The sequence below is a fragment of the Anas acuta genome, chromosome 4, assembly GCF_963932015.1.
Source record: "Anas acuta chromosome 4, bAnaAcu1.1, whole genome shotgun sequence".
In the NCBI taxonomy this organism is placed as follows: domain Eukaryota; kingdom Metazoa; phylum Chordata; class Aves; order Anseriformes; family Anatidae; genus Anas; species Anas acuta.
The window spans coordinates 25689727-25717276 of NC_088982.1; the positions used below are offsets into that span (position 1 = coordinate 25689727).

General features: G+C 36.2%; 2 protein-coding genes across 6 annotated transcripts; one reads left to right on the plus strand and one right to left on the minus strand.

Annotated features, from left to right (window-relative positions):
* On the plus strand, positions 1 to 16936 carry GUF1 (GTP binding elongation factor GUF1). Its single transcript, XM_068680241.1, has 17 exons — positions 1 to 254; positions 1216 to 1327; positions 2716 to 2864; positions 3120 to 3200; positions 3632 to 3709; positions 4112 to 4195; positions 4506 to 4570; positions 5624 to 5827; positions 7306 to 7445; positions 8657 to 8780; positions 9371 to 9503; positions 11665 to 11808; positions 12523 to 12656; positions 13575 to 13676; positions 14459 to 14578; positions 15451 to 15487; positions 16448 to 16936. The coding sequence occupies exons 1-17, from the start codon at positions 117 to 119 to the stop codon at positions 16583 to 16585; spliced, it is 1983 nt and encodes a 660-aa protein (XP_068536342.1). The 5' UTR covers positions 1 to 116; the 3' UTR covers positions 16586 to 16936.
* GNPDA2 (glucosamine-6-phosphate deaminase 2) lies at positions 11864 to 26191 on the minus strand. 5 transcript variants are annotated; one of them, XM_068680246.1, is made up of 7 exons: positions 26056 to 26176; positions 24883 to 25047; positions 24467 to 24568; positions 23776 to 23958; positions 23255 to 23439; positions 22987 to 23161; positions 11864 to 14019 (listed from the first exon to the last, which is right to left on the minus strand). In XM_068680246.1, the coding sequence occupies exons 2-7, from the start codon at positions 25004 to 25006 to the stop codon at positions 13901 to 13903; spliced, it is 888 nt and encodes a 295-aa protein (XP_068536347.1). In that variant the 5' UTR covers positions 25007 to 25047; positions 26056 to 26176; the 3' UTR covers positions 11864 to 13900. The 5 variants fall into 5 exon arrangements, with proteins under 5 accessions (XP_068536347.1, XP_068536349.1, XP_068536350.1 ...); XM_068680250.1 differs by lacking the exon at positions 11864 to 14019 and adding an exon at positions 18797 to 19469 and having other exon boundaries at positions 24467 to 24564; positions 24879 to 25047; positions 26056 to 26191; XM_068680247.1 differs by lacking the exon at positions 11864 to 14019 and adding an exon at positions 18797 to 19469.
* Positions 26192 to 27550: the final 1359 nt, after the last annotated feature.

The following is a 27550-nucleotide window of genomic DNA, read 5'->3' on the forward strand; positions in this document are numbered from 1 at the left end:
AGGCGGAGCCGGGGCGGGAGGTGTCACGGAGCCGCGGCGCTGAGGAGATGGAGCGGAGGCGGGCCGCCATGGCGGCTGAGCCAGCGCCGTGAGGGGCTGAGCCAGCGGCGGGCGCCATGGCTTTCGGCAGCCGGGCGGCCTCGTGGTGGGCCCGGCTGCTCAGCCCCGGCTCCGGTGTCGCCCCGAGGGGCTCGCCGGCGTGGCTGGCTGCGGGGCTTGCGGCGTGCCGGCGGCCCTACAGCTCTGGCGGCAAGGTGAGTCCCCTCCCCGTGGCCGCGAAGTAGCCTGCGCGGGGTTTGCTTGCAGCGGGTCCCGGATTTAATGTCCCTGCGTGTAGAAGGCGGTTTTTCCAAACAGGTGGTGTCTTCTCCAGTCAGACTTCCCGTTGCAGGAGCCCTACCCCTTCAGTCTGGCAGTAGGAGGACTTGGACTTGCAAGCCGAGGCATCCTGCAAGTGCTTAAAACATATAACGTGCCTTTATGCTGTGCACTGATTCTAGCATAGGTCTCGAGGCTTTGGTAAAGATCTCCAGACGTCAGTTTCTGTCAGGCCTGGAGCTGTAAGCATGGTCTGGGTAAGAGAGATGAGTAAGTGTATCTCTAAAATTAGGGATCAGTTTTTCAGCAGTTGTTACTAGGAGTCACCTGGTACCTGATGAAAAAACGTCTTGCAAAAGCTTTGAAAAGCAAAGCTGCCAGTCTTAAAGGTGTTGTATTACCTGTAATGAGCAGGAGTAACAAAAAGGAAAGTTTTAGTGCTGGACCTCTTCTGAGCCAAGGTAGTCAGACTTTTTCTAATTTTATTTATTTATTTTTACATTAGCCAAAGTGCATGTTACCTCTAGCTTCCTTTTCAACGAAGGTGCTTCTTATCATGAGGCTGTCGTTGCTATCTGAATTGTCAGGTAATGTCACGGCATTCTTCTGAAGGAGTTTAACAAACTGTTTTAAATTTTCCAACTTCTTATATTCAAAGGAACATACTACTTTTCATAACACATTTTTGTGTACACTTTGATCAATAAACTAGTAAATCACAGTAATAAATATATATTTATGTATGACTAAAATGCTAGCATTTTAAACACTGATGATAATTTAAGGTTTTCCACCTGTGCGTATTCTAGAGAAAAACTACATTTCTTTTAAAGGCTTAGTCATATTGAACATAGAGATCGTATCTGTGGTTTGTGAAAAGAAATTTCTGTTTTTCAGGAAAAAATAGATATGTCAACATATCCTGTGGAAAGCATAAGAAACTTCAGTATTATAGCTCATGTAGACCATGGTAAAAGTACATTAGCAGACAGACTGCTGGAAATTACAGGTAAGTGTTCTAATTTCATCCACACTACCTTCTCTTGATACGTAAATTTCTGTAGCTTTATTACTAAACTTGCTATTACCTTTGTTCTTCTTACCAGTAGGTTGCTTGTACTTTCAGGCTGCAAATGTTGTAGAATTATATATGTGAATATAAAGTACGTCTCTTTCTGGTTGAGATCTAGTTAAAGTGGGGGTTAGAAAGTGTGTAATCTTCTCAAGAAAGGAATGTATTCTGGAAAGAGATTGAAAAGGAGTGTAGTTCCTAGCTTAAGATGGTACTCCTGTCATTCCTGACTGGTCATCCATTAGACCAGTACACAGCAAGTATAAGGCATACTGCCAGCTTTTGGGATGGACAGAAGGGGACCGATCATGACCTAGGCATTCTGGTTAAAGTAGTTTTCAGAAGTGCGATTGAAAGGAGGAACTAACTGTTTTTACTTAATATGTAAGTGTGCTTCCCTCTTGAAAGCAAACTGTAGACAACTGGTGGAGCAGCTCACTGGTACTGAAGCTGATAATCCTGTATAAGTACAGCTCTGTTTTGATTTAGATTTAGTGTGTAGAATAACTGCTAGTAGTCAAGTGTAAATTTTATGGGCTCTCAACTGATTCATAGACTTGCTTTTTCCTCCACCCTAAGTGTTAGTGCAGTTGTGTTGCTTTCTTCTTCAGAGGTATTTATTTTGGCCTCCTCCTCCTCTTCAGTGTTCTTATTTTTGTGTCGTTATTCAGGAAAGGAAAACTAAATCCCCTTACAAAATGAAAGTATGACAGAAGTGCTAAGGGATCTCTATAGATATAACTGACACAGAAACTAGGCTTACCTTGGAGGAGAGAGACAAAGCGTTACCTTAGAGGGTGCTTTGAGGTAAGCTATAAAGCAGTTGCTCTGTCTACCAAGAAGAGCCCAATATACGAGCAGAGCTTTACTTAGCTACTCAGAAATACCCTTTGGAAGAGTCTTGCTTTTCCTCATTTAAGGAGTAGGCAAAACAAAACCTGGGAGAGAAGCTTTAGATCAAAGTTATTCTTTGTTATTACCTTATAAAAGTCACTGTGGGCAGTTTTACTTTCTATAGAATGCTATAGAATGGAGTTTTGAATTTGGGTCTTCCAGACTCTGTGATTATGTTCCTTTTGTCCTTGAGATGAACACTGTTTGGAGCCATGGAGCTACTGTCCAGTGATAAGAGTTAAAGTTTACTTAAACATCAAAATTATTTAGCTACTCCTGAAGATCTAATTTAGACTTAACATACTGTTTTGTATCCTGTTTATTCAGGAAGCTGCAAGTCCCATGTTCTTCTGGTTAGTGGCATTTTCAAGAGTGTATTATTTGCAGAGCCAGTCTCTTAAATGAGGCTAATTAAACTTTTTTCATCTTAGGAACAATTGCTAAAACTGACCGTAATAAACAAGTGCTGGATAAACTGCAAGTGGAACGTGAAAGGGGAATTACAGTTAAAGCACAATCTGCATCTCTCTTCTACAATCATAAAGGAGTAAACTACCTCTTAAATCTTATTGACACGCCAGTAAGTTAAGTACAAACAGTGTTTCAATCACACAAAGCTAAACGTCTTTATATTTAAAAATGATCTATCAGATTTCTGGCTTTTTGTGTTTATTCAGTGTTTTCTTTCCCTTTTTTAGCTTTTCTTTTTTTGTTATTATTTGTTGAATTGTGTTTTAGATGGACAGATACGCAAATTAAACTGTTGCAATATATAAGCCTTTGAAAAGGACTCCAGAAATATGTGAAGTAATAAACTTTTTTTTTTTTTCCACAGGGCCATGTAGATTTCAACTACGAAGTATCCCGGTCACTGTCTGCCTGTCAAGGTGTTATACTTGTAGTGGATGCAAATGAGGTGGATTTCTTACTTCTTTTCTGCTTAGAATTTCAGCAGTTTGCTTAAGGAAACCAAAGTTTATTTAAGGAAATGATTTTAAATATGGACATATTCTAACAGTGTTTAGATAATGCTTACTATGGTATATTTATGATTGTACCATCATTTATGATGGTCAAATGAATGCTCTTTTTTCCTTAATGCGGCGTTATCTGTAAATAACTGTTATCTATAAAAATGTACTTACACATACACATTAATTTTTCTGCTTTCAGATAATGAGAAATGATACTTGGGAATTTTCTTTCTCAGCAATATGTATAATGAATAAACCACTTTGCATCACCCAAGTGACGGAGTAGGTAGCATATGCCAAAAAAGAATATGCAATATGCTTAAAAAGAAACAGGGAGATTCTGTGTTAAATGTCTTTAATGTGTATTTTCTAGGGTATTCAGGCTCAGACGGTGGCAAACTTCTATCTTGCTTTTGAAGCACAACTTGCAATAATTCCTGTCATAAACAAGGTAATGCAGTTTTAATTTCGTACTAAATAGTTCAGTTGTATGAGATACAACTGAATACAAAATAAAGAAATGTGTCCTTAAATCGGAGCATATAATGAAAAAAATAACTAGTATGTAATAAGAACTTTTGTATTTGTTGTCTTTGATACTTTACAGTAAATACTGGAAACTTCATTTTTATTTCCTAAAATACATGCAGAAGCATTTTTGTAACCAACAATGAAAAATTGCACAGTTCTTAAACATGGTAGTGAAAAGTTCTTGATACAGATCTTTTTCTAAAAACGTTTAGTATTTGTGAATACACTTGAAGATTCCTTTGTTTGTATGCTTGGGAACTACATTGCTGGATTGTGCATAAGATGCCATTGCCTGTGTATTTAGCAATTTGTTGTTTTTCAGATTGATTTGAAGCATGCAGACCCTGAAAGAGTTGAAAAACAAATTGAGAAACTGTTTGATATCCCTGTTAATGAATGTATAAGGGTAAGATCTCTTAAAGGCTTATAATATAGTTGCTAGTATACCTGTATCTACTTTCTAGCTAAGAAAAGTTGTGTACACACAAATAATTCAACAGGCTGTCATCTGTCTGCATGTATTTATCTGATTCATTACAGGCATTTATAATCAAGTAAGCATTTTATAGTAATAGCATCCTGTGCTTCAGATTGCTTGTATGGGTAGTATTGTCTATGACCAGCAAAACTATCTTAAGTAAAGACGATGCTTTTAATGGATACTGAATAAGTGAAAAACACAATTTCTGATAAAATTACTGTTGGGTTTGTTTTAGATTTCTGCTAAACAAGGGACAAACATTGAAAAAGTTCTTGAAAAGGTCATTGAGAAGATTCCACCGTAAGTTACAATACCTTGTAAGGTAATCTAGGGAACCACGAGTTGTATTTATGCAGTATATTGGCAGTAGCTTTGCATTTACTATTAACTTATAATCAGGTCTATATTTTATAAAGAGATGGTGGGGGGAAAATCTAATTTTTGAGCTAGAAATCTAATTTTTGAATGGTAAATCAGAAAAAAATGGCACTTCACATTTAAGATACCTTTAAAAAAATGAATGTGTGTATCTATGGTGAAGTTTTTAAAGTAATAATGGATGTCAGCAGGGAAGACCTTTTTTCTTAAGAGGCAGGGGAGGGAAATGAATTCAGTTCATAATGAAAGTTGAGAGGAAAGCCACTAAAGATGTTTTCATTGAACATATAGCTTCCATTTAAAGACATTGATTTCTCCCCTGAAGCTCAGTATTTGAGGGTATATTATTTCTTTTGAATGTTATGGTGTTACAGTGATACAGGCAATTTAAGTCTGACCGAGTTTAGTGTTTCATATCCTGAACTCAATATTTAAAGTTAACTTTTATTTAAAGTTAAATTTATCTAGGAATTTGATGACAAAACTTCTGAATTACAGTTAAGTTTCAAACCAGCATTTTGCTTTTTTCTATTACTTAATATGAGAACTACAATTATTAGCTAATTATCGTTTAAAAGAAGTCACAATGAAATCCAAGCTTAAGCTTCCACAAAAGATAACAAAGTGTTGATGGACTTTTTTTTTTTTTTTAAGCCTGATTGTTGGAATATAACAGATCTTGTTTCTAAATAATAAAATATTTTATGCATCAGTTTCACTTGTGAAATGGGAATGATGGGTATGCATTTGGTTCTCTTCTATTTATACTACTACTGCACACAGGAAAAATTAAATGTAAAGACTTGCTGCATAATACATAGTGAAACAGTGAAATGAGATCTGGTATGTGTTTGTTTACTGAAAATTACTCCATAGTTTAGCTATATTAACATGGATGCTTTTGGGGTGGGGGTGCTAGTTCATTTCATATTGAATGATAAATCTAACTGTATTGTTTTAAATCTTTTGTGGCAGACCCAGTTTCAATACTACTGATCCATTGAAAGCTTTAGTATTCGACTCCACTTTTGATCATTATCGAGGTGTCATAGCTAACATTGCACTCTTTGGCGGGGAGATTGAGAAAGGGCATAAAATTGTTTCTGCACACACAAAGAAAAGATATGAAGTTAATGAAGTAGGAATTCTGACTCCAAATGAACAGCCAACAGATAAACTGTAAGTAAAAATTTCTTTCAGTTGAAAAAATCATAAATTGATGTAAGATGCAAAATCCTGCATTTCTGTTTTGTTTTTGAATAGTGAGGCTGGGTTTTCTGCTTTTTATTCCTTTTTAAAAATATTTTTTTATTGTTTACAATTGAATGCTAAATGTCAGTCTTTTTCATTGTGGGTGTGCTGACACAACCTTTAAAGGACTGCTTTTCAGGCACTACCAGGGGGAGGGAGCCGTTGTATGTACCTGTACATGTACCTTTACATGTACCTGCAGTACATGTAAAATCTGGACAGCTAGTTCTTTTTAAAACTAGCATTTGATACTCTTATTTAGCTGTCCAGTTTATTTCTAGAAACTATCTTGTTTGAGAGTAGAATGGAATGGGGCTTCATCTTAGTAATTAATGCAGCATATTTTGAGGGTGGAAAACTTTAAATCCATGAATGCAGCAGCTTCCAGAAACTGGCTTTTCATGGCACCAGTGTGAAGAAAATCAGGCACTTCAGAATTAGTGGAGAAGCCTTATCAGTTTCTCCAAGTACACATTGACTTTCTTGGGGGATTCTCAAGTGAGAGACAATGTTACTATGTATGGCGGGTTGAACCCATCCAGCAATTAAACACTCAAATCAGCCACTTGCTTACTTCCCCAACACCAGCAGGGCATGGAAGACAATCAGAAGTGAAAATGAGGGAAAACTCATTGGTTGACATAAAGACAATAAGTGAAAGGGAAGGTGGGGGGGGGGAAAGTAACATAAAATCAGTCATTACCACCACCCACAAGCAGCCTGATAATCCAGCTAGTCAGTGAGTGGCCATCTTGAAAAGATTATGCAATTTGTTTTTTCTTAGTAAGCATGGCATTATGTGGCATGGAATATCCCTTTGGGCAGTTTGGCTGCCTTGGCTGTGACACCTGCCAGCCTCTTACCCACCTGCGAGAATTGGGGCAGGGGGGTGAGAAGACTTACGTTACCAGCACCATTGTTGTCATGAACCCAAAATACGGCACCGTATGGGACTGCTGTTAGGATGGAGTTAATTTTCGTATAAAAAAAAATTCTGTTTTTTTATCTGCCATGGATTCCTCAACATAGTAGCGTACTGATGGAGGGCGTTTGTCTTTGTTTTTCCCATTTAGTGTATGAGAGTTGCTGTGGTGGCAGCTAAGAACTGTTCTGCCTTCTGCATCTTAGATCCTTGACTAGCTCTAGCTTTCAAATTGGGAATAGCACATAATTCAAAGTCCAGAAGTAAACGTGCTGTTTAATGGTAACATAAATACATCTACTTGAATCAACACGTAGTTCATCCCCTGAGATGAAGTTAACAACTCAGAGCAGAAACAGCATAAATGTGGTTTTGGACTCTGCATGGGGGGTGATTTATTTGAATACCTGACTGGACTGGGGAAAAATAGTGGAAATAGTGATAATGCAAAGAAGCATGTCCATATAATCCCAATTTTATTCAGATATGCAGGACAGGTGGGCTACCTGATTGCTGGAATGAAAGAAGTAACAGAAGCCCAAATAGGAGACACACTGTTTATGCATAAACAGCCAGTGGAGCCTTTGCCTGGCTTCAAGTCAGCGAAGCCAATGGTTTTTGCAGGTGAGGAGTAAACTAATTAAAGGGAAACCATTTTTTTTCCAGCAGCAAGAGCAGGAGAGCTGTTAAGGCTTCTAAAAGCTATTAGAGCTTCTAATGTCTGCATATATTAAGTGTTATAAGGATTAGAATTGTAGCAAAATTAAGCTGCAGAGGCACACACCATTTATATAGCTTTGTGTAATTTTCCCTTGTGTAATTTTGCCTGTTTGTGATTTAACAGGTAAGATTAATAATAATTGCAGGCTGGTTTTAGATGAATACGAGACTAATGTGTATTTTTAGCCATGGTTATTGCTTCTAATGTCAGTAGTTTTCGTAGCTGGAAAAGGATTAACACTTCGAAAAATGAATTCCGCTTTCTTGGAATAGACTTTTTCATCTTGATAATAATTAATTTCTGTATACTTACTGTGGAACCTCTATTTCTTTAAAGAAATAGCAACTTTTTCATTTTTGTTAAATGTGGTAAAGTACCAAAGCTAATGTTCAAGGTAATTAAAAAATATTTGACTTGCTAAGGTCAGTCAGTTCTACTGAGTTGTTGCTGCCACCTTCAGTAACTACTACATATGCTGTGTGTGTATATAGAAGGGAAAAGTGTAATCCTGTAAATAATGTGTTTTTTCGTGTGTACATGTGTTGCATCCTGATGAAGAGGAATCTACATCATGTGAACACATGATGTGAAAAGTGGAACCTAGTTCAAGCAGCAGTTATACAGACAACTGCTTTTATTCATTTAAAAAATTACAGAAATGTTAGCAATGGCATTCTTATTTTTCTGTTCATTCTGACATGTTGAAGGGACATCCCTGCGATATTTGTCTGCTCATTTTCTTATGCAGAAGCTGTATGTTTACATTGTAGGTCTGCGCAAAATTGAACTCAGTTCTGCATCTTTCACAGCTGTGAAGGATTAGATGATTATTCTACTATTAGATGATTATTGTACTATTATGGTTTGAATGTTAATTTCTGTTTCTCCAAGGTGATCTAAAACTTTTTTCCAAAGACTTTTTAAAGTACAATAGCATAATATTTTTCAGATTAAAAAAAAAAAGTTAAATTTCTAGTTAGAACAAAGTAAGTTATTCCTGATTTTATTATTGTGTTCATGGTAAGAGGCATATTTGAAAGGTACACACTACAAGTGTGACTAAGTAAAGATAAAGCTCTCCATCACAGCACTTGTGTCTAATATGTTTTGACAGGAATGTATCCTGTAGATCAAACAGAATATAATAATCTAAAGAGTGCTTTGGAAAGGCTGACATTGAATGATTCCAGTGTGACAGTTCATCGTGACAGTAGCCTTGCCTTAGGAGCTGGATGGAGGTGAGGCTTTTATACTCTTTTCATTTTTGGAACTGTTCAGAAATTGAGAATGCAGATTTAAGTCAACTGAAAATTGAACTAAAATGAATTCAAAATCATAGAATTGTTTGAGTTGGAAGGAACGTTGAAGACCATCCAATTCCAGCCCCACTGCCATGGGCAGAGACACTTCCCACCAGACCAGGTTACCCATACATAGCCCCATCCAGCCTGGCCTTGAACACATCCAGGGATGGGGTACCCACAGCTTCTCTGGGCAACCTATTTCAGTACCTCACTACCCTCAGAGTAAAGAACTGCCTCCTTCTAAAAGATTAGAAGCTTTAATTCAGTTTAATGATAGGTAAAGATTAAAAGCATTTGTTTTTCTAATGTTTCGTATTCACATGGAGTATGTAATTTGTTGTGATACTGTTTGTTTTCAGAGACTGTATTCATTTTTAGGACTTCTATTTAATCTCTTAGATGTTCTTTCCTGTGCCTGATGTTGCCAAACTATCTGTGTAAACATATCAGAGGGAAGAAAAAAAGCACTCTGAAATTTCAGGTGATAAAGAAATAGACCGACAAGACTTCTTTTTTTTCCCCAGATTGGGTTTTCTTGGTCTTTTACACATGGAAGTTTTTAATCAACGTTTGGAGCAAGAATATAATATGTCTGTTATTTTGACTGCACCTACTGTTCCATATAAAGCTATTCTTTCTTCAGCAAAGTTGATAAAGGTAAGTAAACAGCAGCTTAAAAGCCTCCTAATAAACATGTACACTTTCTTACATAGACTAGTACTTTATTTTATGGTAAACATTAAAAACATAGATGTTTAATGGTTTTCTTAAGAATGTTAAGTTAAAATAGGTTTTAACTTTTTTCTCTTTGCACTTGAAGTGCTCACCTGTACACCTGTATTTGAAGACAGAGGACACAATATACAATATACCTTATATAGCACACTATATACAATGCAATATTTTCTGCTATATTCTTTTGAGTGCATACTGACTGGGCTGAGTTTAAAGCAGGGAAAATAATCTTGAGACTTACCAGTCAGAAAATGTTAACGTTTTTAGGAATAGCTTGTAACACTACTGCAGATTGGCAGCAGGAACTGATGAGTCAGTTTTTTTATCACAGTGATACAGCTATATGCAAAGCTCATTGAACAGATTGCAGTGAAAATTCCCATGTTTGAGGCAGACAAAGCTGGACTTCAGAACATCTGTTGACAGAGGAAACTGCAAATAGGCTAACTCCTTAATATTCAACGTTCTTCTAAACACTATAGAAAATCTGTGAATTCCGAACTTGAATGAGAAACCTTGCAGATACTTCTGAGACACAGAACTTTATTCTTCGGTTATTTTGAACTTTTTTTTTCCTAAGGAAGTGTAGCAGCTATGAATTAAGCAGTTGACGCCTCTGTTGCATAGGTGATTCTTGGTTGCTGGTATGGGACACTGGAATGAAGTTTTCAAACAGTGCAGAATGTTGGGTCCTTGTTCAAAAACACTGTCTTCCTGAGGAAAGTGATATAATCACTTGCTTTGTTGTGCAGGTGGGATATACACATACAAATAAGAAACACAACCTTCCTTTTGTCTATATTTCAGAAGGATAACTCCTGTTCGTAAAGGGATGTTGAACTGGAAAAGCTAGATAATGAAAACACCTGCACGGGAATCAAAAACTTAAGTTCTAAGCCCACTGTTTAAGTTCTAAGCCTGTTTTTTGTGAATACCACTGGCTAGCTCTGAGCACTTCTGTTTAAAAAAAAAAATGGATAAAATGCTTAAATGGCTATCCTAATGAACAGTAATTTCTATCATTTTTCCCAAAAACACTTTCAGGAACCAGATATAGAAAACAGTATTCATTCAGTTCTTCCAACTTTGCTTGAGGGATACAGAGACCAGAGTGTTATACTGTCAAGATTCAAACTTATTACAGTTCTTCTCAAAGCTCAGAAGTGAAAAAATGTTATTTAATAGTAAATCCAACATTGAAACATTAAATTCTAATAATCTCTAAACAAGTTAATCTTCAGTCGTTTGATTCTGAACTCTACGTATACTTGTGTTTAAAACAGAATAATAGTTTCTAGGCTAATTAAACTTATTATTATAATATTAACACTGTATTTTCTCTTAAGCTATTCCTGCAAAGTTATTACATGGACCAACTTCCTTATACTGCATGGGATTCTAAGCTTTTAGTGTCAAAAATTTTGATGCTAGTACCTGAAGAGATTGAGAATAATGATTTCATGTTTAGGGCAGTGGGAGAACTTAACAATGGACAATAAATAAGAGGTATCAGTGAAGGACAACCAAAAATGCTGGACAACAGCTGCCTCATTGATGACTTCCCAGCCATAACATTTATATGTAGCTCTGTATAAAATGCTGTACTTTTGATCCATACAGACTCCAATTACCATTGTACATAATAAGTTGTGCTATTTATATAGCTAAAACTGGAAAGATGCCCTATTTTTTAAGGACTGAATGAAATTAATGCGTGAAACTAACCTTTTGAAATTGATACAGAACTTAAAAAAAGAGGAAATGGAATATCGTGTTTTGTTCTTGTAGTCTTCATTTTCACTGATTTCAGAGAAAACAGTTTTTCTGGTTCATTATGCAACTGATGATCTAGGTGACATGTTTAAAGATATGCTAATCCAGGAACTGCTGTATGTGATGTAGAAGTCTCCTTTTAAAGTTGTACTTCGTGTGAATTTGGGTTCCATAATTCACAGTTGTCCCCAAATAATTGAAACACTTTTTAGCCTTTTCCAATGCTGTATTTGTCTAATTTCTTAAGTATGTAATTCACTCTGCTTGTGAAATAACAGTATCGGTTGCTTTTTGTTTGTCTGTTTTTCAGGAGTATGGTAAAGCAGAGATTACCATTATCAACCCTGCTCAGTTTCCCGATAAACTTTCAGTATCTGAATATTTGGAGCCAACTGTTCTTGGTACTATTGTAACACCTCAAGAATATATTGGGAAAATAATTGTTTTGTGTCAGGTTGGTGTACGGTTTTAGTTTTGTCATAGGCATTTTTAAAATCTTCATATCATACTTTAAAAAAGTGAAGATTCTAGATGTCACTATTATCTAATATATTGCTATCTTTGACAGTAATTACTAAATTATTTTGAAGGAAAATATTTTAAACTGTATCTTACACTGTGTAAAATTACTTATATGGAAATATAAGTAATTGTACTGAAAGTTCAAGCTCGATGATAATCAAGTATCTGCTTGAGCACTGTGTAATAGAAAAGTTCATAGCTAGTTTTCTTTTTCTGAAAGAATGGAATTTGTAGCAGGAGAGTAAGATCTTAGATCTTTTAGAAGTAAATTAATGAAATAAGATACTTGTCAACCCTTACTGAGGCTTCATATTGCTTTACAGTGTTTCTCTGCAGAGTACAGTTACAATAGTGATGGTAAAATGCATTTCCCAAACTGCATTTGAAATATTTTTAGTTAAAACTATTTCAACTACTAGGTCTATTGTCTTTATATAATTTGTTCACAGTATTTTTCTTAACTTCTAACATTTTAAGATACAATTATACTGTTTTGTATTTTATATGTTAGCACAGAGAATTACATGATCTATTGAAAGGAATTCATAAAATATTTTTAAGAACAGATAGTTGTTCATTTTAATCTGCTCTGCATTTATTTGTAGAAAATGTTTCAAGGTCACCTGAAATATTTTTTATTGTCTAGGACCGTAGAGCAGTCCAGAAAGATCTGCTGTACATTGATGAACACAGGGTTATGCTGAAATACCTTTTTCCACTGAACGAAATTGTGGTGGATTTTTATGATGCTCTTAAGTCTCTGTCTTCTGGCTATGCAAGGTAACTATATTCTTTCCCTCTTCCTTTTCCCTCTGCCCTGAACCATGAGGAGGAAGTGGAAAAAAGAAAACATGGAAGGGCATAAAAAAAATACTCCTTTGTTAGTGCTGCAAATCTAGTTCTACTTCAACCCTAATATGTTAGATTCAATGTGAAGAAGAGTGGAAATAAATCTGAAAAACAATTAATATGCATTACTACCTAATAATCATCTGCATTTGTGATACTTATTTATCCAGTATGACTTACAGAATGTCACTCACTTCTACATGGGTCTTTCTCATCTGTAATGAGTAGGGCTCCAGCCCTTGATCATCTTTGTGGCCCTCTTCTGGACCTGCTCTGTTCTGCATCCTTCTCATGCTGGGGACGCAGTACTCCAAGTGGGGCCTCACAAGGACAGTGTAGAGGGGGACAATTTCCCTTTTTTCAGAGGGAAATGTAGTTTTCAGAGATTATGATAATATGGGTCATATAAACAGTGTATCAAAGGAGAGGGGTAAGAAGAAGAAAATAGTCTAACGTTAGCGTTTGAGTCATTTGACATCTACAATACTCAGTGTTTAGAGGCTGTATTGAAGGGTTTTGTTGACTGGAGTTTTAAGGAATTTCCAACTGACACTTCCAAGTGTTTGAATATAATCTTGAAGAGATTGCAATAAGCGTGTGGATATTGGATTGTTTTGCCTTGGTTAGTAGTTGGAAAGTAAACTTGACCTCTGCTGCCTTGGAGATGAGATTTATCTGCACTGAAGTGTGAGTTGTTTTGAATAACAGTGACCTACTGTGAGACTATTAAACATTATGCTCAAGTGTTGCATTAAGAATTGTTTATAAAAGTTAAAATTTATTGAACAAAGAATGCAGAATTTATTTTTTACAAAACCATCACTAATGTTTAAGCTACTTTTTGTTTAGTTTTGATTATGAAGATGCAGGATACCAGGCAGCAGACCTTATCAAAATGGATATTCTTCTAAATGGAAATCCAGTTGAAGAACTGGCAACTATCATACACTGGTAGGTTGTCTGGATTCTCTATTCTAAAGAACTAAGACTTCTTATTAATACACAATGAAAACATGTATTACTAATATATGATAAATGCTTGCTAAAATGATTCAGTTTACATAAGTGTCTCAGGAGTGAGTTACTTGCTGGTGAAAATAATGCCTTTCTGTTTCCAGCCTTTGTTTTCTTCTCACAATGTCTTTGTTAGTTCTCCTTTCTGTAACTTCTCAGGATTATTGGAAAGGGATGGTGATCAACTTTATTGTTTTTTGTCCTTCTTCAAATGCTGTCTTGTAATTCTCTAGACTTCTTGTCACTTTTCTCTTTCCAAAATCTGATGTATATGCATAAGCTAAATATGGTTGGATAACTTTGATTAGCAGGTAGCTATAGTATGTTAAAACACCACTCAACTTTCATTGTAATATAAGAAAATATTTCTAAAATATAGGTATGAAAAGTCAAATGATCTACTTATTACAGAAACGGTAAATAAAATTTCCCCTTGAAATTCCCCTCTAGTTCAAAATAGCGTTTAAAGCTGTGAATTTTTTCAGTACAGCTTCAGTGTGATAGATGATTGGGGTATTTATTACAAATATTTTAAACTTACATGTGAAAGCCTTCTGTAATTGGTGACATACAGAGACGACTCCTTAGAAGTAAATTTGTTATCTGGTCAGTTTAACTTAGAAGACAAAATGAAAGCCTTTGTTATAACTCTTCTCAAACACTTTGTTCTATGGATATATTTGAGGAGTTACTGACTTTCTGAAAACTTTCTGCTTCAGTGATAAAGCTTATGCTACTGGTAAATTCCTGTGCGAACGTTTAAAGGATGCTATACCTAGACAATTGTTTGAAATAGCCATTCAGGCTGCTATTGGCAAGAAAATAATTGCAAGAGAAACGTAAGTGAAACCATTGTTTTCCTTTTTTTTAAAGCTATTTAAAATTTGAACTGTCCTGCCTAGTTTTACATATTAAAATACTTTTTTTTTTTTTTTTTTTTTTTTACTGTAGAATTGTATTTTCCTTGTATGTGCTACCAGACCTCTTGGGAAAAAATAAAACATACTTTTGAGCTGTCACTATGAATAAGAACTTAAATATTTTCATTTAAATTTATACAATGTTATTTTAAATTGCCTGTGGTCAGCACTTAATGGCCAAAGTATAACTTGCCACATGTGTCCACTTCCTCTCTGGCAGTGGAAAAAGATTGAGTGTTGAAAAAGATTATCTGCCTTTGGAATAATTGATTTTTCTGCCCGAGTCAGCAAAATAAAGAACTGAACTGTGCTATTGCAAAGGAAATGTCTTGCAGGCTGAGCACATACAGTTCTAAACAGCACTCACTTTTAGAACAAACTTTACTTCACTGTTGTTTCATGTCATGTTTTTGCTGTTGATGTCTAAATTAAATTTAAATTGTGCTTAAAAAAATTAAAAGTGGGGATCCAAGCAGAGATGCTGTAAGAACTCATGTGCTACATGTGCATGTAGGAAACCTGAATGTTAAGAGTTAGAGCAGAAGTCCTAAATAAACACAAATAAAATTTTACATACATGTTATGTACCTGAAGGAAAATGTCTCAAATTGAGAAATGTGAATTTAAATCTTGTTTAAAGCTTCATCTTCTGTATACAAAATATGGAAATGGTTCTGGTGCTTTTTAAAAATCTAGCAAAAAAGCAATGCTCAGCGTTTTGACAACTCACTCTTCAGCTTTACAGGAGATGCTCTACTCTATTAATGTATGTATGGTATTCTGTTTTACAGACTGAAAGCTTACAGGAAAAATGTTGTGGCAAAATGTGTAAGTTTTTTATTTTTGTTTTTTATTATTTCTAATATATGTAAACCCAAGAGTCTTGCTAAGATGGGCTATATATTCCCTTACAAAACCCCACAAAGACATGTTCTGCTTGCGTTCCAAATAGAATATTGACAGACACTTTTTTAAAATTTTACTTCTAACTTTGTGTAACATCTAGTTGCTTCCAGTAAAAGTGGGGATCAGGAGTAATTGGCCTTTTCAAAGTTTTCCTAGTGTCTGTGTTCACTCTTGTCTCCTCAACATCTTACTAATAGTAGTAGACACACAATGTGTAACTTCACACATTTCCTAACTAGTTTTTTTTCAGATGATTAATGTAATTATAATGAAGTGCTTCCTTAGAGACTGGTTGCAACAAAACTTCTGTGTAGGTTTTCAGTAAGAAATCATAATGCTGACAAGACTGGACAAAACTATAGGGAAAGAAACAAACATGATGCCTCAATTATCTTGTCCTCAGATCTCAAGCTAACATGTTAAAGATTAAGCGACTGTCCCTTTCTCACAACTGTTAAGAGTTCTTCTGACAACTGATGTTGGATGGTGTTTGTTTAACATTGTTTAAGGGTTCAGTCAATTTATCTAGATGTAAGTGGTAGTCAAGATACCCAGTGTATTAGAGCTGGCATCCTACTGCTGTTCCAAAAATATCTGGATACCTTATTAGGTACAACCAAAGTTGTATGTAATGTCAGCCAGGCTTATGTGATTAAAAACATATATATAGCTGAATTTACCTGTAATTGTCCAAATGAAAGTGCTCAGGTGCTCCTATTCTTTGTAACTAGTGTTGTTTTTTGTGATAACTGTTTGCAGTATAAAACAAGATTTTGTAATAGAACAAGGCTTTCTGAGTATTGGTTAAGCCCTTGAGTTTAGTGTTACTGTGGTATACTGTAGTTGCATTTAAGCTTAATAAAATATTTTTCCTTTTCTTAGTATGGTGGAGACATTACAAGACGAATGAAGCTTTTAAAACGGCAGGCAGAAGGGAAGAAGTTGATGAGAAAAATTGGCAATGTGGAAGTACCAAGAGATGCCTTTATACGTGTTTTAAAGAGACAGCCTGACAAATAGATCACTGCCATGCAGCTGATTATCTTCTTACAGACAGTAGCATACTTGAATTAATGTATACTTTATAACAGAGTGATTAATTTATAATTTTCTTAAAATGATGTAAATGTAAATTAAATACGTGGGAATATAAGCTTTGTACTTATCCAGACTGTTGCAGATTATCATGAAGTTAGTTATTTCATTTTACTTCACTGAATTTAAAAGTTATCATTGTACTTCCACCCAAGTTTGATATTCTTAACACTTGCAAGCCTTTGTATGACAGAACAGGAAAAATCTGGCAGAAAATTATCCCTACCTTTAAATTATTTCAAATACTTTATTAAAACAGTTGTTGCCACAAAAATATTACTTCCTTTTTTATTTGCTGAAGTTGTTCTTTTCAGGAAATCATAGCAGGAAAAGCTATACTCCTAGCTTTTTCCTACAACTATGAGTGATTCAGGCTATAACAACTTACTTCTGGACATATCCTAACAAAATATTAATGCCAGTGCACTGTCAATATGCAATTTATGTTCTTCGTGTTAAAGTTTGAGTTCTTACTTATAAAAACTAGTTAAATGCATTTATTTTTCTGTTGCTTTTGGTAATGTACACCAAGCAATCAGGGACACAAGTTAATGACCATGCTCTATACAGTGTTCACAGCTACCTGCCCACCTCCTAAAGGATTCAAGACTTTTCCATTCATAGATCTTCAGGACTGAAGTGGGGTTGTGGAATTCTCTTATCTAGAATTCCATAGCTTGCTTAATTTGTTTTACCTTCTGTATATATAGCATGTATTGGACATCCCAGTCCAAAGGGGTTTCTGAAAGACAGGTCCTACCTGACCAACCTGATACTCTATGACAGAATAACCTCTTTGGTGGATCAGGAACAGGCTGTGGATGTTTTTTACTGATACTGTTTCCCACAGCCTTCTCCAAGAGAACATGGCTGCTCAGGGTGTGGGTGTACTTTTTCGGTAGGTAAAAATGTGGCTGGTGGTTGTGCCCAAAAGGTCATGGAATTAAATCTGGTTGGCAGCTGGTTACAAGGGGTCCTTCTTCTAGGATCTTATTCCTCAAGCCAATGTTGTTTAATGTCTTTATCAATGAGGTACATGAAGGGATTAAGTGCAGCCGTAGTAAGGCTGCAGATGATACCAACTGACATGGGAGTGTTTGAGGGGAAAAAAGCTCTGCAGAGGGATCGATGGGCTGCGATAAAAGTAAATTTCCACTCACACTTGACCTCTATTGAGGAACTAACTGTTCCAAAACAACTGTTCAGTACAAACCAAAGTTGAGTTTTACATACACACACAATACACCAAAAAAAGAATTCAAGTAGAAACCTGGTCAAACCACTAATTTCATATTTACTTGGTATTAAATATATACCTACATGGTATAAGCATATACCTATCTTAAACATTTCATTTAACTTTTTGACAGTGGTAAAGTCTGTTTCACAGTTAAAGCTGCAAATGTACTTGATAGCTTAAGATCCGTTTAAAGGAAGTTTGTTAGTAATTAAGAAAGATTTTGCTCTTCAGTAAGTATGTTGTAGGGCATCACCTTTTCTTATTTCTTTTTTTTATGTTAAGCACAAAACTGGCAGCAGGACGCAGAACAACAACCAAAATCGTGAACTTCAAGAATTTTCTTGTTCATCTAAATATATTTATCTACCACTGGGGATCCAAAACAAATGACCAAAGAAAGAAACTACATTAAGTTCTTAACCTCTTTCTTACATGGAAGGAGATATATACTTAACTTCTCCATTAAAGCTTGAAGTACTTGCACATTTCAGAATTTACATTAGAAACAAAACAATTTGGAAATGATAGCTTTATATTTACATTTTACTTTTTCAAAGTAGGAAATAACATTCCTTGTAGCAGTTCAATATTTATAGTGATACAATGAGAGGTAATTATTACAGTGGTTAACAATGATTTTAATACATGATAACTTAAACTAGTAGACATTATGTTCCTAGAAATTAACCTCTTTGCAGGCAGTTAATGGTAACAGCTGATACAGTTAAACATGTACCTCCAGAAAGGAACACTTAAGATTTTTCCTTATGGATAAAGCTCAATTATGAAAAATTGAAAAATCCTACGTTAAGTTGAAATACGTGAGAGGAGAAAGTGCTATGACAGAAGTTTAATGTTTGAAACTGGAATAAGCTATGACACTTTCAACAATTGGGTGCATTTATAGGCACTGTTTTTTTTTATTTGCCTGAATTGTACAGCAGGACTTGAGATGCCCCAAAACTGTTTGTATAAGATAAATTTAAGGCAACCAAGTGCAAAAGCTCAGTGTGCATTAGATACATGTAAACAAAACATTTCATAGTAGAAATTGTACAGCTATTACAAGTCCATAGTATTTAACAAAGGCCAAAACCATTCTGCCTATAAACACAAATGCAAAGTGTAGTTGCACTAATGGAGCCAAAGTTACAAATTCTTAGAAATAAAGTATTTTCTCTAACAGATGCATTACATTGCTGTGCTAAAATAAGTGCTCTGCGCCCCCCCACACCCCCACCCCCAAATGTAACATGCAGTCTCCCACAGGTTTGTTCTGTTCCATTTAGTTATTGTAACAGCCAACAACAGAGTTCCAAATGTTAAAGCAAAATGCATGACATAGCAAATAGAGATGGAATGTGAATGTACAGATATTGGACCTTTTAAAAAATACAGTACATGGATTCCCCATTTTAAACAGTTTTCAACATATTGCATAGCAGTGAACTCATCTGCTACCTAAAACTGTTGCTGTTGACCCACATGGAGTTCTTCTTCAATTCTTCTTTCAGTTTTCTTTCATACTGTACAGTGGGTCCACAAGTTTATTGTGCACATGCATTAAACCTTGGGGGGAAAGCAACAATGCCAGCTTTACAATTGTTATACTTTTTCAACATGTCTCTCTATCCACATTTTTATTTGGGCTTTACTTCAAATTATACATTTTAAACAGTTCACTGAAAAAAGAATGGCTATTCAAGGTAGGTTAAAATCATAAGTAAATAAGTTAAGACAGCATGCATATATGTGCATGTGTGTGTGTATATATATATATCTCACTTAAATACTATTGACATCTTCAGTATAAACTGAACAGGGACAAGACAGCTACGACAACAAACCCGTCAAAAAGATCTGGAATACTTCCAAATCAACTGAACACATGATGAGAGATCCACCCATCACTCTTTTGTATTAAAAACTATAATAGCAACATAAAATTCTTTATATCACATTTTGTCATAAAAATTAGATGTATACATACTAATACTTTTACAGCTTGAGTTGCAACAGTCTAGCATTGTGGTATCTTTGTAAGTAATCATGTATATCTGGTCCTAGACAGGCAAAAATCAAACAGACTATTAATGCAAATTTAGAACTTGAGTAGTTCAACTGGGAACTTGATTTAGAACTTGACTAGTTCCTATTCTTTTTCTGGTCATATACAAATTATCCACAGTTGTGACTTGGAATATTGCTTTTATTTTCTATTCAGAAAATATTGGAGAGTGATGGGAAAAATAGAACAATTTAACAAGAAAAAAAAAGTGTTTTACGTTATTTGGTTATAACTCAGTAGAAGCGTTACCTACCAAGTGTTAACCAATACATGCTATTCAGTCACTAGTATGTTTTTAAACTTTATTTCACCTTACAAACTAGTAAGGTGAATGTACAACATTCACATTTTGCAAAGAGTCCAGTTTAGCACCAAACTAAAGATTAACTTCTAAAACTATAAATTTAAGTAATATGCAACATTAAAAGTAGAGATTTTCTTAAAAACCATGGAAGAAGTCTGACAGTAAGTGCACATCTGAGTGATCATCAGTGGCAAAGAATATACCAATACCTTTGCTATATCATGTATCCTGTGGCAAACTTCCCATCACTGCAGCAAAGCTTGAATAACTGTACAGTCTGAGCTCATTACTTTAGGTGACCACAGCAAAAAACATTTTATGCAGCATCTATTTCTAATTTTTGTGGTTAATTAAAATAAAATTCAAATCTACTATTCCTTTTTCTATTAAGTGACACATTCAATCATTTTTGTCTCTGGAAGTAATGACTGACTTAGCTGCAGATCTTTGTGCTAAAACAAAACAAGACAAAATACCACAACCCTTGGAAATCAACATAACTAAGGTGCAAAGGAAGAGTTTCTTAAATTTCATGAAGGATAACTATTTGTCTGACATACATAGGAAAGATCAAGTCATTAAAGTTTTCTAGGAGTTTGACAGTAAGTGGGAAAATGTTAAGTACAAATTTGATACAAAAGGGATTTGTACTGAAAGAGCAGTAACAGCTTCACACATTACTCAATCTGGAACCATGTTTTGAACTTTAAAAGCACAGCACTTCCAACCAGTGTTTTTCTTTTCTAAAAAAAGAGAAAAGAATTACCCACTTCCTGAAGGCATGAAAAATGCCTACAAAGTACTGCCACTTCCATATGTAACGAAATATATTTAAATCCTGTTAGTTGATGTGTTTCAGGAAGTACAGTTAGAAACAAAAGTTGATTTTTTTTTAAAACAAAGGTATGTACCAGAGTCCCTTACTTGATAGATACCAAAGCAATTATTTCAAATGAACAGTCTTGCTGCCTACTCAACCCAGATCAAGTTAAAATATTACACAGAAATTTAGGAGCATATACAAGTACAGAAAAGCTATCCTGAATTAACTTTTCTTCAGATTGATTAGTAAATTCAAAGTTTATTTTCTGCTTCCTTCTGCAAGCAAGTAAATTAAGGGAAAGGTAAAGAAGGTTACTTTTCCCCCTTTCAATAAGAACATTTAATATCCTTGATAACTTTAGCTTCTAACGGTTTCAACAAGTTAAAAAAAAAAAAACAGTGAAGGGGAGCTATTCTAGTTACCAGCCAGGGTGGTGATTTATTATCAGAAAGAATTTGAAGTTTCACATAGTACCTTGAGATTTTTTTAAATAGTAAAAAATTGCAGTAAATAGCTACCATGACTAGCAGTCAGTCATCAAGAACTACCCAGCTTTCTTAAAACAAAGATCTGTCCAACCTGGAGATCAAGATTCAGAAATAATTCCAGGTTTGATTTGTCCTCTACCTTAAAGCAAGAAAACCTGACTGATTTATGAACAGGAAAAATTAAGCCAGTCAAAACAATAAGAATTTTGTCACTTTGTATGTGCTTACAGAGTAATTATATGTTGTGACACAACAGCACATTCACATACTGTAGCCCTTTTTTTTTTTTTAAAGCAATGTTTAATATCAGCATCATTCATCAATAATTGTACGTTAGTAAGTTTATATCTTTCTCAAGCAAAGCTTTTGTTTATATGAACACTGGATAATGTTTAAAATTCACCCAAGCAGTTAAGGAGGTTTATCTTTGAAAACATTAAGTACTATCTAGCAGTGTGACACAGGGGAAGACTACTCCTCTCACAAATACATAGCAAACAGCAATATACTGAGAAATTCAAAGTTAGAGTTAGCTACAAGTGGTATCAGGATCAAACCACAGTAAAGCCAGATTTTATAATCTAATGCACCTAAGGACAGTAGTGATAAAATGCTCAAAAAAAAAGGTCATCAATGATAGCTTTGACGTCAGATGCCTCAGCTACTACGAATAACCATTCCAGTAAGATGACTGACATATACAATCACAATTTGCTGTGCTAATATAGTTAGGAGAAAACTATTTTTCTCAGCTTCTACAGACTCAGTTAAACTGAAGTAACCATATTCATGGATGTTAATATCAAAAATCCAAACTTTAAGCCTGCCTCAATATACTTACTACAGATATAAAGATCACAGTAAGTGCAATGCATTAACAATCAATATAGACTGTTATGCAACTTGCACTGTATGAAAAACATCCTCAGTTGACTTCAAACCCCATATCACACATCTGAAGCTTACTAGATAGCACTTAAAAGACACTTAAGACACCATAGAAAGACACCATAAAAAAGCAGTATAAAATTTATCAGGCTTAAAAGAAAACAACGCAAATGAAACTTTTCCACTTTCTATTTAAAATCAGTATTCTGGAATACCAGACAGCTGCTGTCTTATATATGTCTTATATCTTATACGCTGAAGTTTATATATTATCATGTCCAATAGGAAGCAAAGGAAATATTCTATTCAAAGGAGATTTGTCAAGAATGTATCAAGCAACTGTCCTTTCAGATGGAAGTAACATAAGTCACATCTCCTAGTGCTTTTCCACTCACAAGACATAAGTTAACATTTAGTATTTTGAATAAATAACATTATACGTTGGGCCTTCTGACACATTATGGTGGCTAGACTTACTTAATTTTAATATAGGTAACTTCTGATTCAGTGCTCACCTTTAAAGTACTTCACAGTTTTAACTCTTAGTTCTAAAGTAGCATCTTCATCACACACAAAGATAGTACGAGGGTGCTGCTGGAAAGCAGAAACTGTCCACATGTGATTGACACCTTCTTCAATCGCTTTGTACAATGCAAAAGCCTTATGTGCACCTGTTATAAGAATCATCACCTGCAAAACAAAGGTCTCTACTTTCAGTCCTCATATCAACACAAACAAGTCTTGAAAACAGATACATGCAACTAGAACTAAATGAATTCTTACTTCTCTAGCATCCATCACTGTACCCACACCAACTGTTAGCGCCATAGTTGGTACTTTAGATAAGTCTCCATCAAAGTACTTAGCATTTGCCAAAATGGTGTCCATTGCTAAAGTCTTTAATCTTGTTCTTGAAGACAAACTTGATCCGGGTTCATTGAATGCAATGTGGCCATCTGGACCAATGCCTTTTCAAAGTTAAAGAGAGCAAATCATTCCAGACCTGCGAGTCAACAAATATTCTCAAACATTGTGAAAGAATAAAAAGGTTTTAGGGTTCATTCTTTTGTTTTGCTTTCTCATTTTCAATTTAAAAAAAAAAAAGCGTTCAAAACTTAAACTACGTTATCATTAGAAAACTGGACACCAAGCATTCTGTTTTGGTATCTATACCAATTCTTTGTCAGTCACAGAATTTTCTTACACTACAATAAGAAGTAGTTTTAGCTATGTTCTGAAGATCACGTCTAAAGAGTCAATATATTTATTTAAACCATAACTAACCACAGAGCATTTCCTCATACCTCCAACGAACAGATCGATCCCCCCTGCTTCTTCAATTTTCTTTTCAAATGCATCACATTCTGCCTGTAAGTCTGGAGCATTCCCATCAAGGATATGAGCATTATTTGGGTCTATGTCAATATGCTTAAAGAAGTTATTCCACATATACGAATGATAGCTCTCTGGATGATTTCTGGGAAGCCCTGAAATCATTTAAAATCAAATTAATGTATTGCAAGACTTCAGCAATTAGCCTTAATTCTAGCCTATGTGTAGCCAATATGGGGCATGCAAGACAAGGCTTTCTTGAGCAGTAAGAAATGAGACAAAGAAGTATTTGAAATTATACTAAGATAGACTTCCTGTTGATATAAATGAGAGAGACAATTTGTTTACTTTTACTTGGTATATATCAAATCACTAAGAGTACTAAGTCTTCAAAACAAATGTAATAAAGCTATGGAATAACACTTTCTGTAGGAAGGAAGTGATTTGTGATTACTTAATTTAGCCCAGGATCCACGCGGACTAGTTACTTGTTTGCATTTTGGTATATAAACAGATCAAATGCTTCAGATGTCCCCAGGTTTAATGGAGAAGCATAAAAATAAAATGCTAGTCTTGTGCTTTGTGGAAGTGTACAACTGTTAATAAAGGAAAAAAAAACACAATTGCATACTGTCTTCTAAAATAATTAGCACTAGAGCTTACCTACATATTCGTCCATGTTGAACGTCTTTACATATTTGAAAGAAAGATCTCCATTCTTGTGATATTCTATCAGCTTTTTGTAGCATCCCAGGGGTGTACTCCCTGTTAAACAAAGTTTTTCCACTGTTCTATATATCCATACACTTTGTCTATTTAAGTATCGTTATAGTCACATTTTGCTATGATGCTCTTCAACATAATTAAAAGAACTCTGTTATTTCTCATCTACAATTTATCAGTTTCTCAAACCTTTTCACCACTTTTTTTACACAGAACCAAATCCCTATTAAAATAGAAAAACATGTTGAAGCATTATCAGAAGTACGTTTGTGTTCTTTTAAATACAGTATCTTTTAGCAGTGATGTAAATACAGTTCTAAGTGTAGTCAATTACGTAGGCTTTGAATAAGACTTGCCTGTTGGTAGACCAAGCGTGAAATATCTTCCTTGACTGGGCTTGAATTGGATAATACGATTGCAGATGTACTTTGCTGCCCATTCACTTGCCTGATCGTAATCTTCAAGAATGACTAGCCTCATTATGGCAGCGAGGAGCTTGTATGGTAAAAATGAACTTAAACCTAGAGAAAATAAAGTTTTAAAAATAAGCACCACATCAACAGCTGTAAAACTCCTGGACAAGAGACAGGTAAAAGTCCTTTTTTATAATGACAAGGTATAGTACTAATTAAATAGAAATGGTATTTTACCTACAGCAGTGTACTGTAGTCTTGCAGTTCCAGTTCAAACTGGACTGCCAGACATTCAAAAAACAAGCTACAAGTGACACATTCCAGTCAAAAAGATGCATTAAAAGTTGCACACTAATTTAAAGGTACTCATAAAGAAAAGTTCAAACAAAATAGGAGCAAATCATTTTGAATTTCAGTCTTCTCACTTTTACGAGAAAAAAAAAGAATATATTCTGCTTGAAATATAAAGCAAAGAAACACAAACGCTGAGATTAAACCTTGTTTCCTGTTACCAGTTGAGCATCAAAAATGTCAAAACCAACTCTTCTTTCTCTGCAGACCATAGCGTGCTTGGTATCAGCACAAACCCCACAGCACTGCCAGGAGCCTGAGGCCTCCTAGGTGCCAAGCCACAATTAACACATGCTACTTGTAGCTAACCGGAGATGGGAGACCAGTTTCAGAAGACACACGCATTAAGGTACGGTAGCACTCAGCAGGGCAGTACCTGCTGCTCTCATAAAAGGCAGGGAGGCACAGCATCTCTTGCTGGCGTAAAATCATAACAAACCAAACTCACCTTTGCATGGGAAACGCTACCGTACAGGTACCGAAAAACCCAAACACCGCCTCCTCCAGGAGGACACCCAGTAAACTGAGCCCCCGCAACTCTAGGGCTGCAGGCCAAAGCTTTACCAGGACGCGGCGATGTTAAACAGGAGAAGGGCGGCCCCAGAACGGCGCTTCAGGCGGGCCCCCGCGGGACAGACAGACCGACAGACAGACCGACAGACAGACCGACAGACAGACCTACGCCCCACCGACCGCCTCCACCGCCGCCCGGGCCCAATCCTCCCCCCGCACCACCAAATGCGCCCCTGCCCCGGCACCGCTCACCCCCGGGAGAGGCCTCAGCGGCAGCGGGAGAAGGGCGATGGAGCCGCCGCCACCGCCGCCCCTCCGCAGGCCGGCCGCGACCCGGAGGCAGCCGGCAAGGAGCGGAAGCGGGCGGGCGGGACCGAGCCTCCGCGCATGCGGCGGGGCAGCGGCTGCGGCGGGGCGGGGCGGGCCATCAGAGGTTGTAAAAGCACCAAAATCAAGTGGTCCAACCATTCCACCACCACCAGTGTCACCCACTAAGCCATGTCCCTAAGCACCACGTTCAGCCTTTCCCTAAACACCCCCAGGGGCAGTGACGCCACCACCTCCCTGGGCAACCCGTCCCAGTGCCCAACTGCTCTTTTTGGGAAGAAATGTCTCCTCGTTTTCAACCTCAAACCTCTCCTGGCTCAACTGGAGGCCATTCCTTCTGGTCCTGTCGCTTTTATCTGTGAGAAGGAGCTGACCCCCAGCTCTCCTCATAGGGCCCTATGGTAAGGCTTTTGTTCAGAGCCCCTGTCTGGGGCAAAAGGGCTGTTAGGGAAGCTCTGGGGTCTTCAGGAGGGAAACTGCTCTTTTTACTTCAACTCCTTTCACTTGAACTTTCTTGAGGCAGTGGTAAAAGCTGCTGATAATTGTTATTGTGAAAATAATGGGTACAGCAACCACTGCTTTCTCTTCTTTCTGGTTTAAAGGCAGATTTGCTCCATCCCTGGAGGTGTTCAAGGCCAGGCTGGATGGGACCTTGGCCAACCTGATCTAGTGGAAGGCATCCCTGTGTATGGTGGGGAATTGGAGTCTTTAAGGTCCCTTCCAACCCGAACCATTCTATGATTCTACAATTTATACACGTAGCTGGTCTGTATTCTGAACAGTTATGATATGGTGGCTGTTGCTGGTTGCGATAGGGCTCCTAATCTTGAAGGGTGCTTCAAAACTGAGTGGGGAAACTGAAGAAAAGGTAAAAGCAAGCAGCGCTATTGTGTCTATGTGTACATGCTGTAGGGTTCATTGAGAGTCTTGGTCTTATAAGACCAGGGTAAATCTACTGGGCAGGAGTATAACTGCCTAAGAAAAACACTGTGATTAAAGTGAGGGAAGCTGGTAGAAGTGAGGGAAAACTTAAAATCAGTAGTCATGTTCACGTGAGAGCAATGATATGTATTTCTGGTAATCTCGCTACAGCATGGTAATGTGGAAGGATTAACAGTTTGCCAAGGTTTTAGAAGGTTCATTTGCAACTTCAGGACAAAAATAAGTCTTAAATCTTTGGGGCTTAGCAGAAACTAAAATATTTTATTTGAATTTAACTTTCAAATATCAGCAATTTCTCACCCCTTTGATTTTGCTCATGCCTGTTCTTCCTGTAGTATTTATCTCAAAGTTTCCTGGGCCACAAAGAATGCTTTTTCTTACGCCATTTCTTGAATCATGCTCTGAACCTCCACTTCTCTCAGTGTTGCCAGGAATATTTTAGAGAATATTACTGTGGAGTTTGTGATTTTCAGATCCT

What these genes read in the sequence shown, in the direction of transcription:
- GNPDA2 (XM_068680246.1), bottom strand. Translation starts at nt 25,006, where the DNA reads ATGAGGCTAGTCATTCTTGAAGATTACGATCAGGCAAGTGAATGGGCA. An exon ending in CAACATGGACGAATATGTAG is followed by an intron (nt 23,959 to 24,466) that starts GTAAGCTCTAGT and finishes AAATGATTTCAG; the next exon opens with GGCTTCCCAGAAATCATCCA. An exon ending in AACTGTGAAGTACTTTAAAG is followed by an intron (nt 14,020 to 22,986) that starts GTGAGCACTGAA and finishes AACCATATTTAG; the next exon opens with CTTATGCATATACATCAGAT.
- GUF1 (XM_068680241.1), top strand. Translation starts at nt 117, where the DNA reads ATGGCTTTCGGCAGCCGGGCGGCCTCGTGGTGGGCCCGGCTGCTCAGC. An exon ending in AAAATAATTGCAAGAGAAAC is followed by an intron (nt 14,579 to 15,450) that starts GTAAGTGAAACC and finishes TCTGTTTTACAG; the next exon opens with ACTGAAAGCTTACAGGAAAA. An exon ending in AAAATGTTGTGGCAAAATGT is followed by an intron (nt 15,488 to 16,447) that starts GTAAGTTTTTTA and finishes TCCTTTTCTTAG; the next exon opens with TATGGTGGAGACATTACAAG.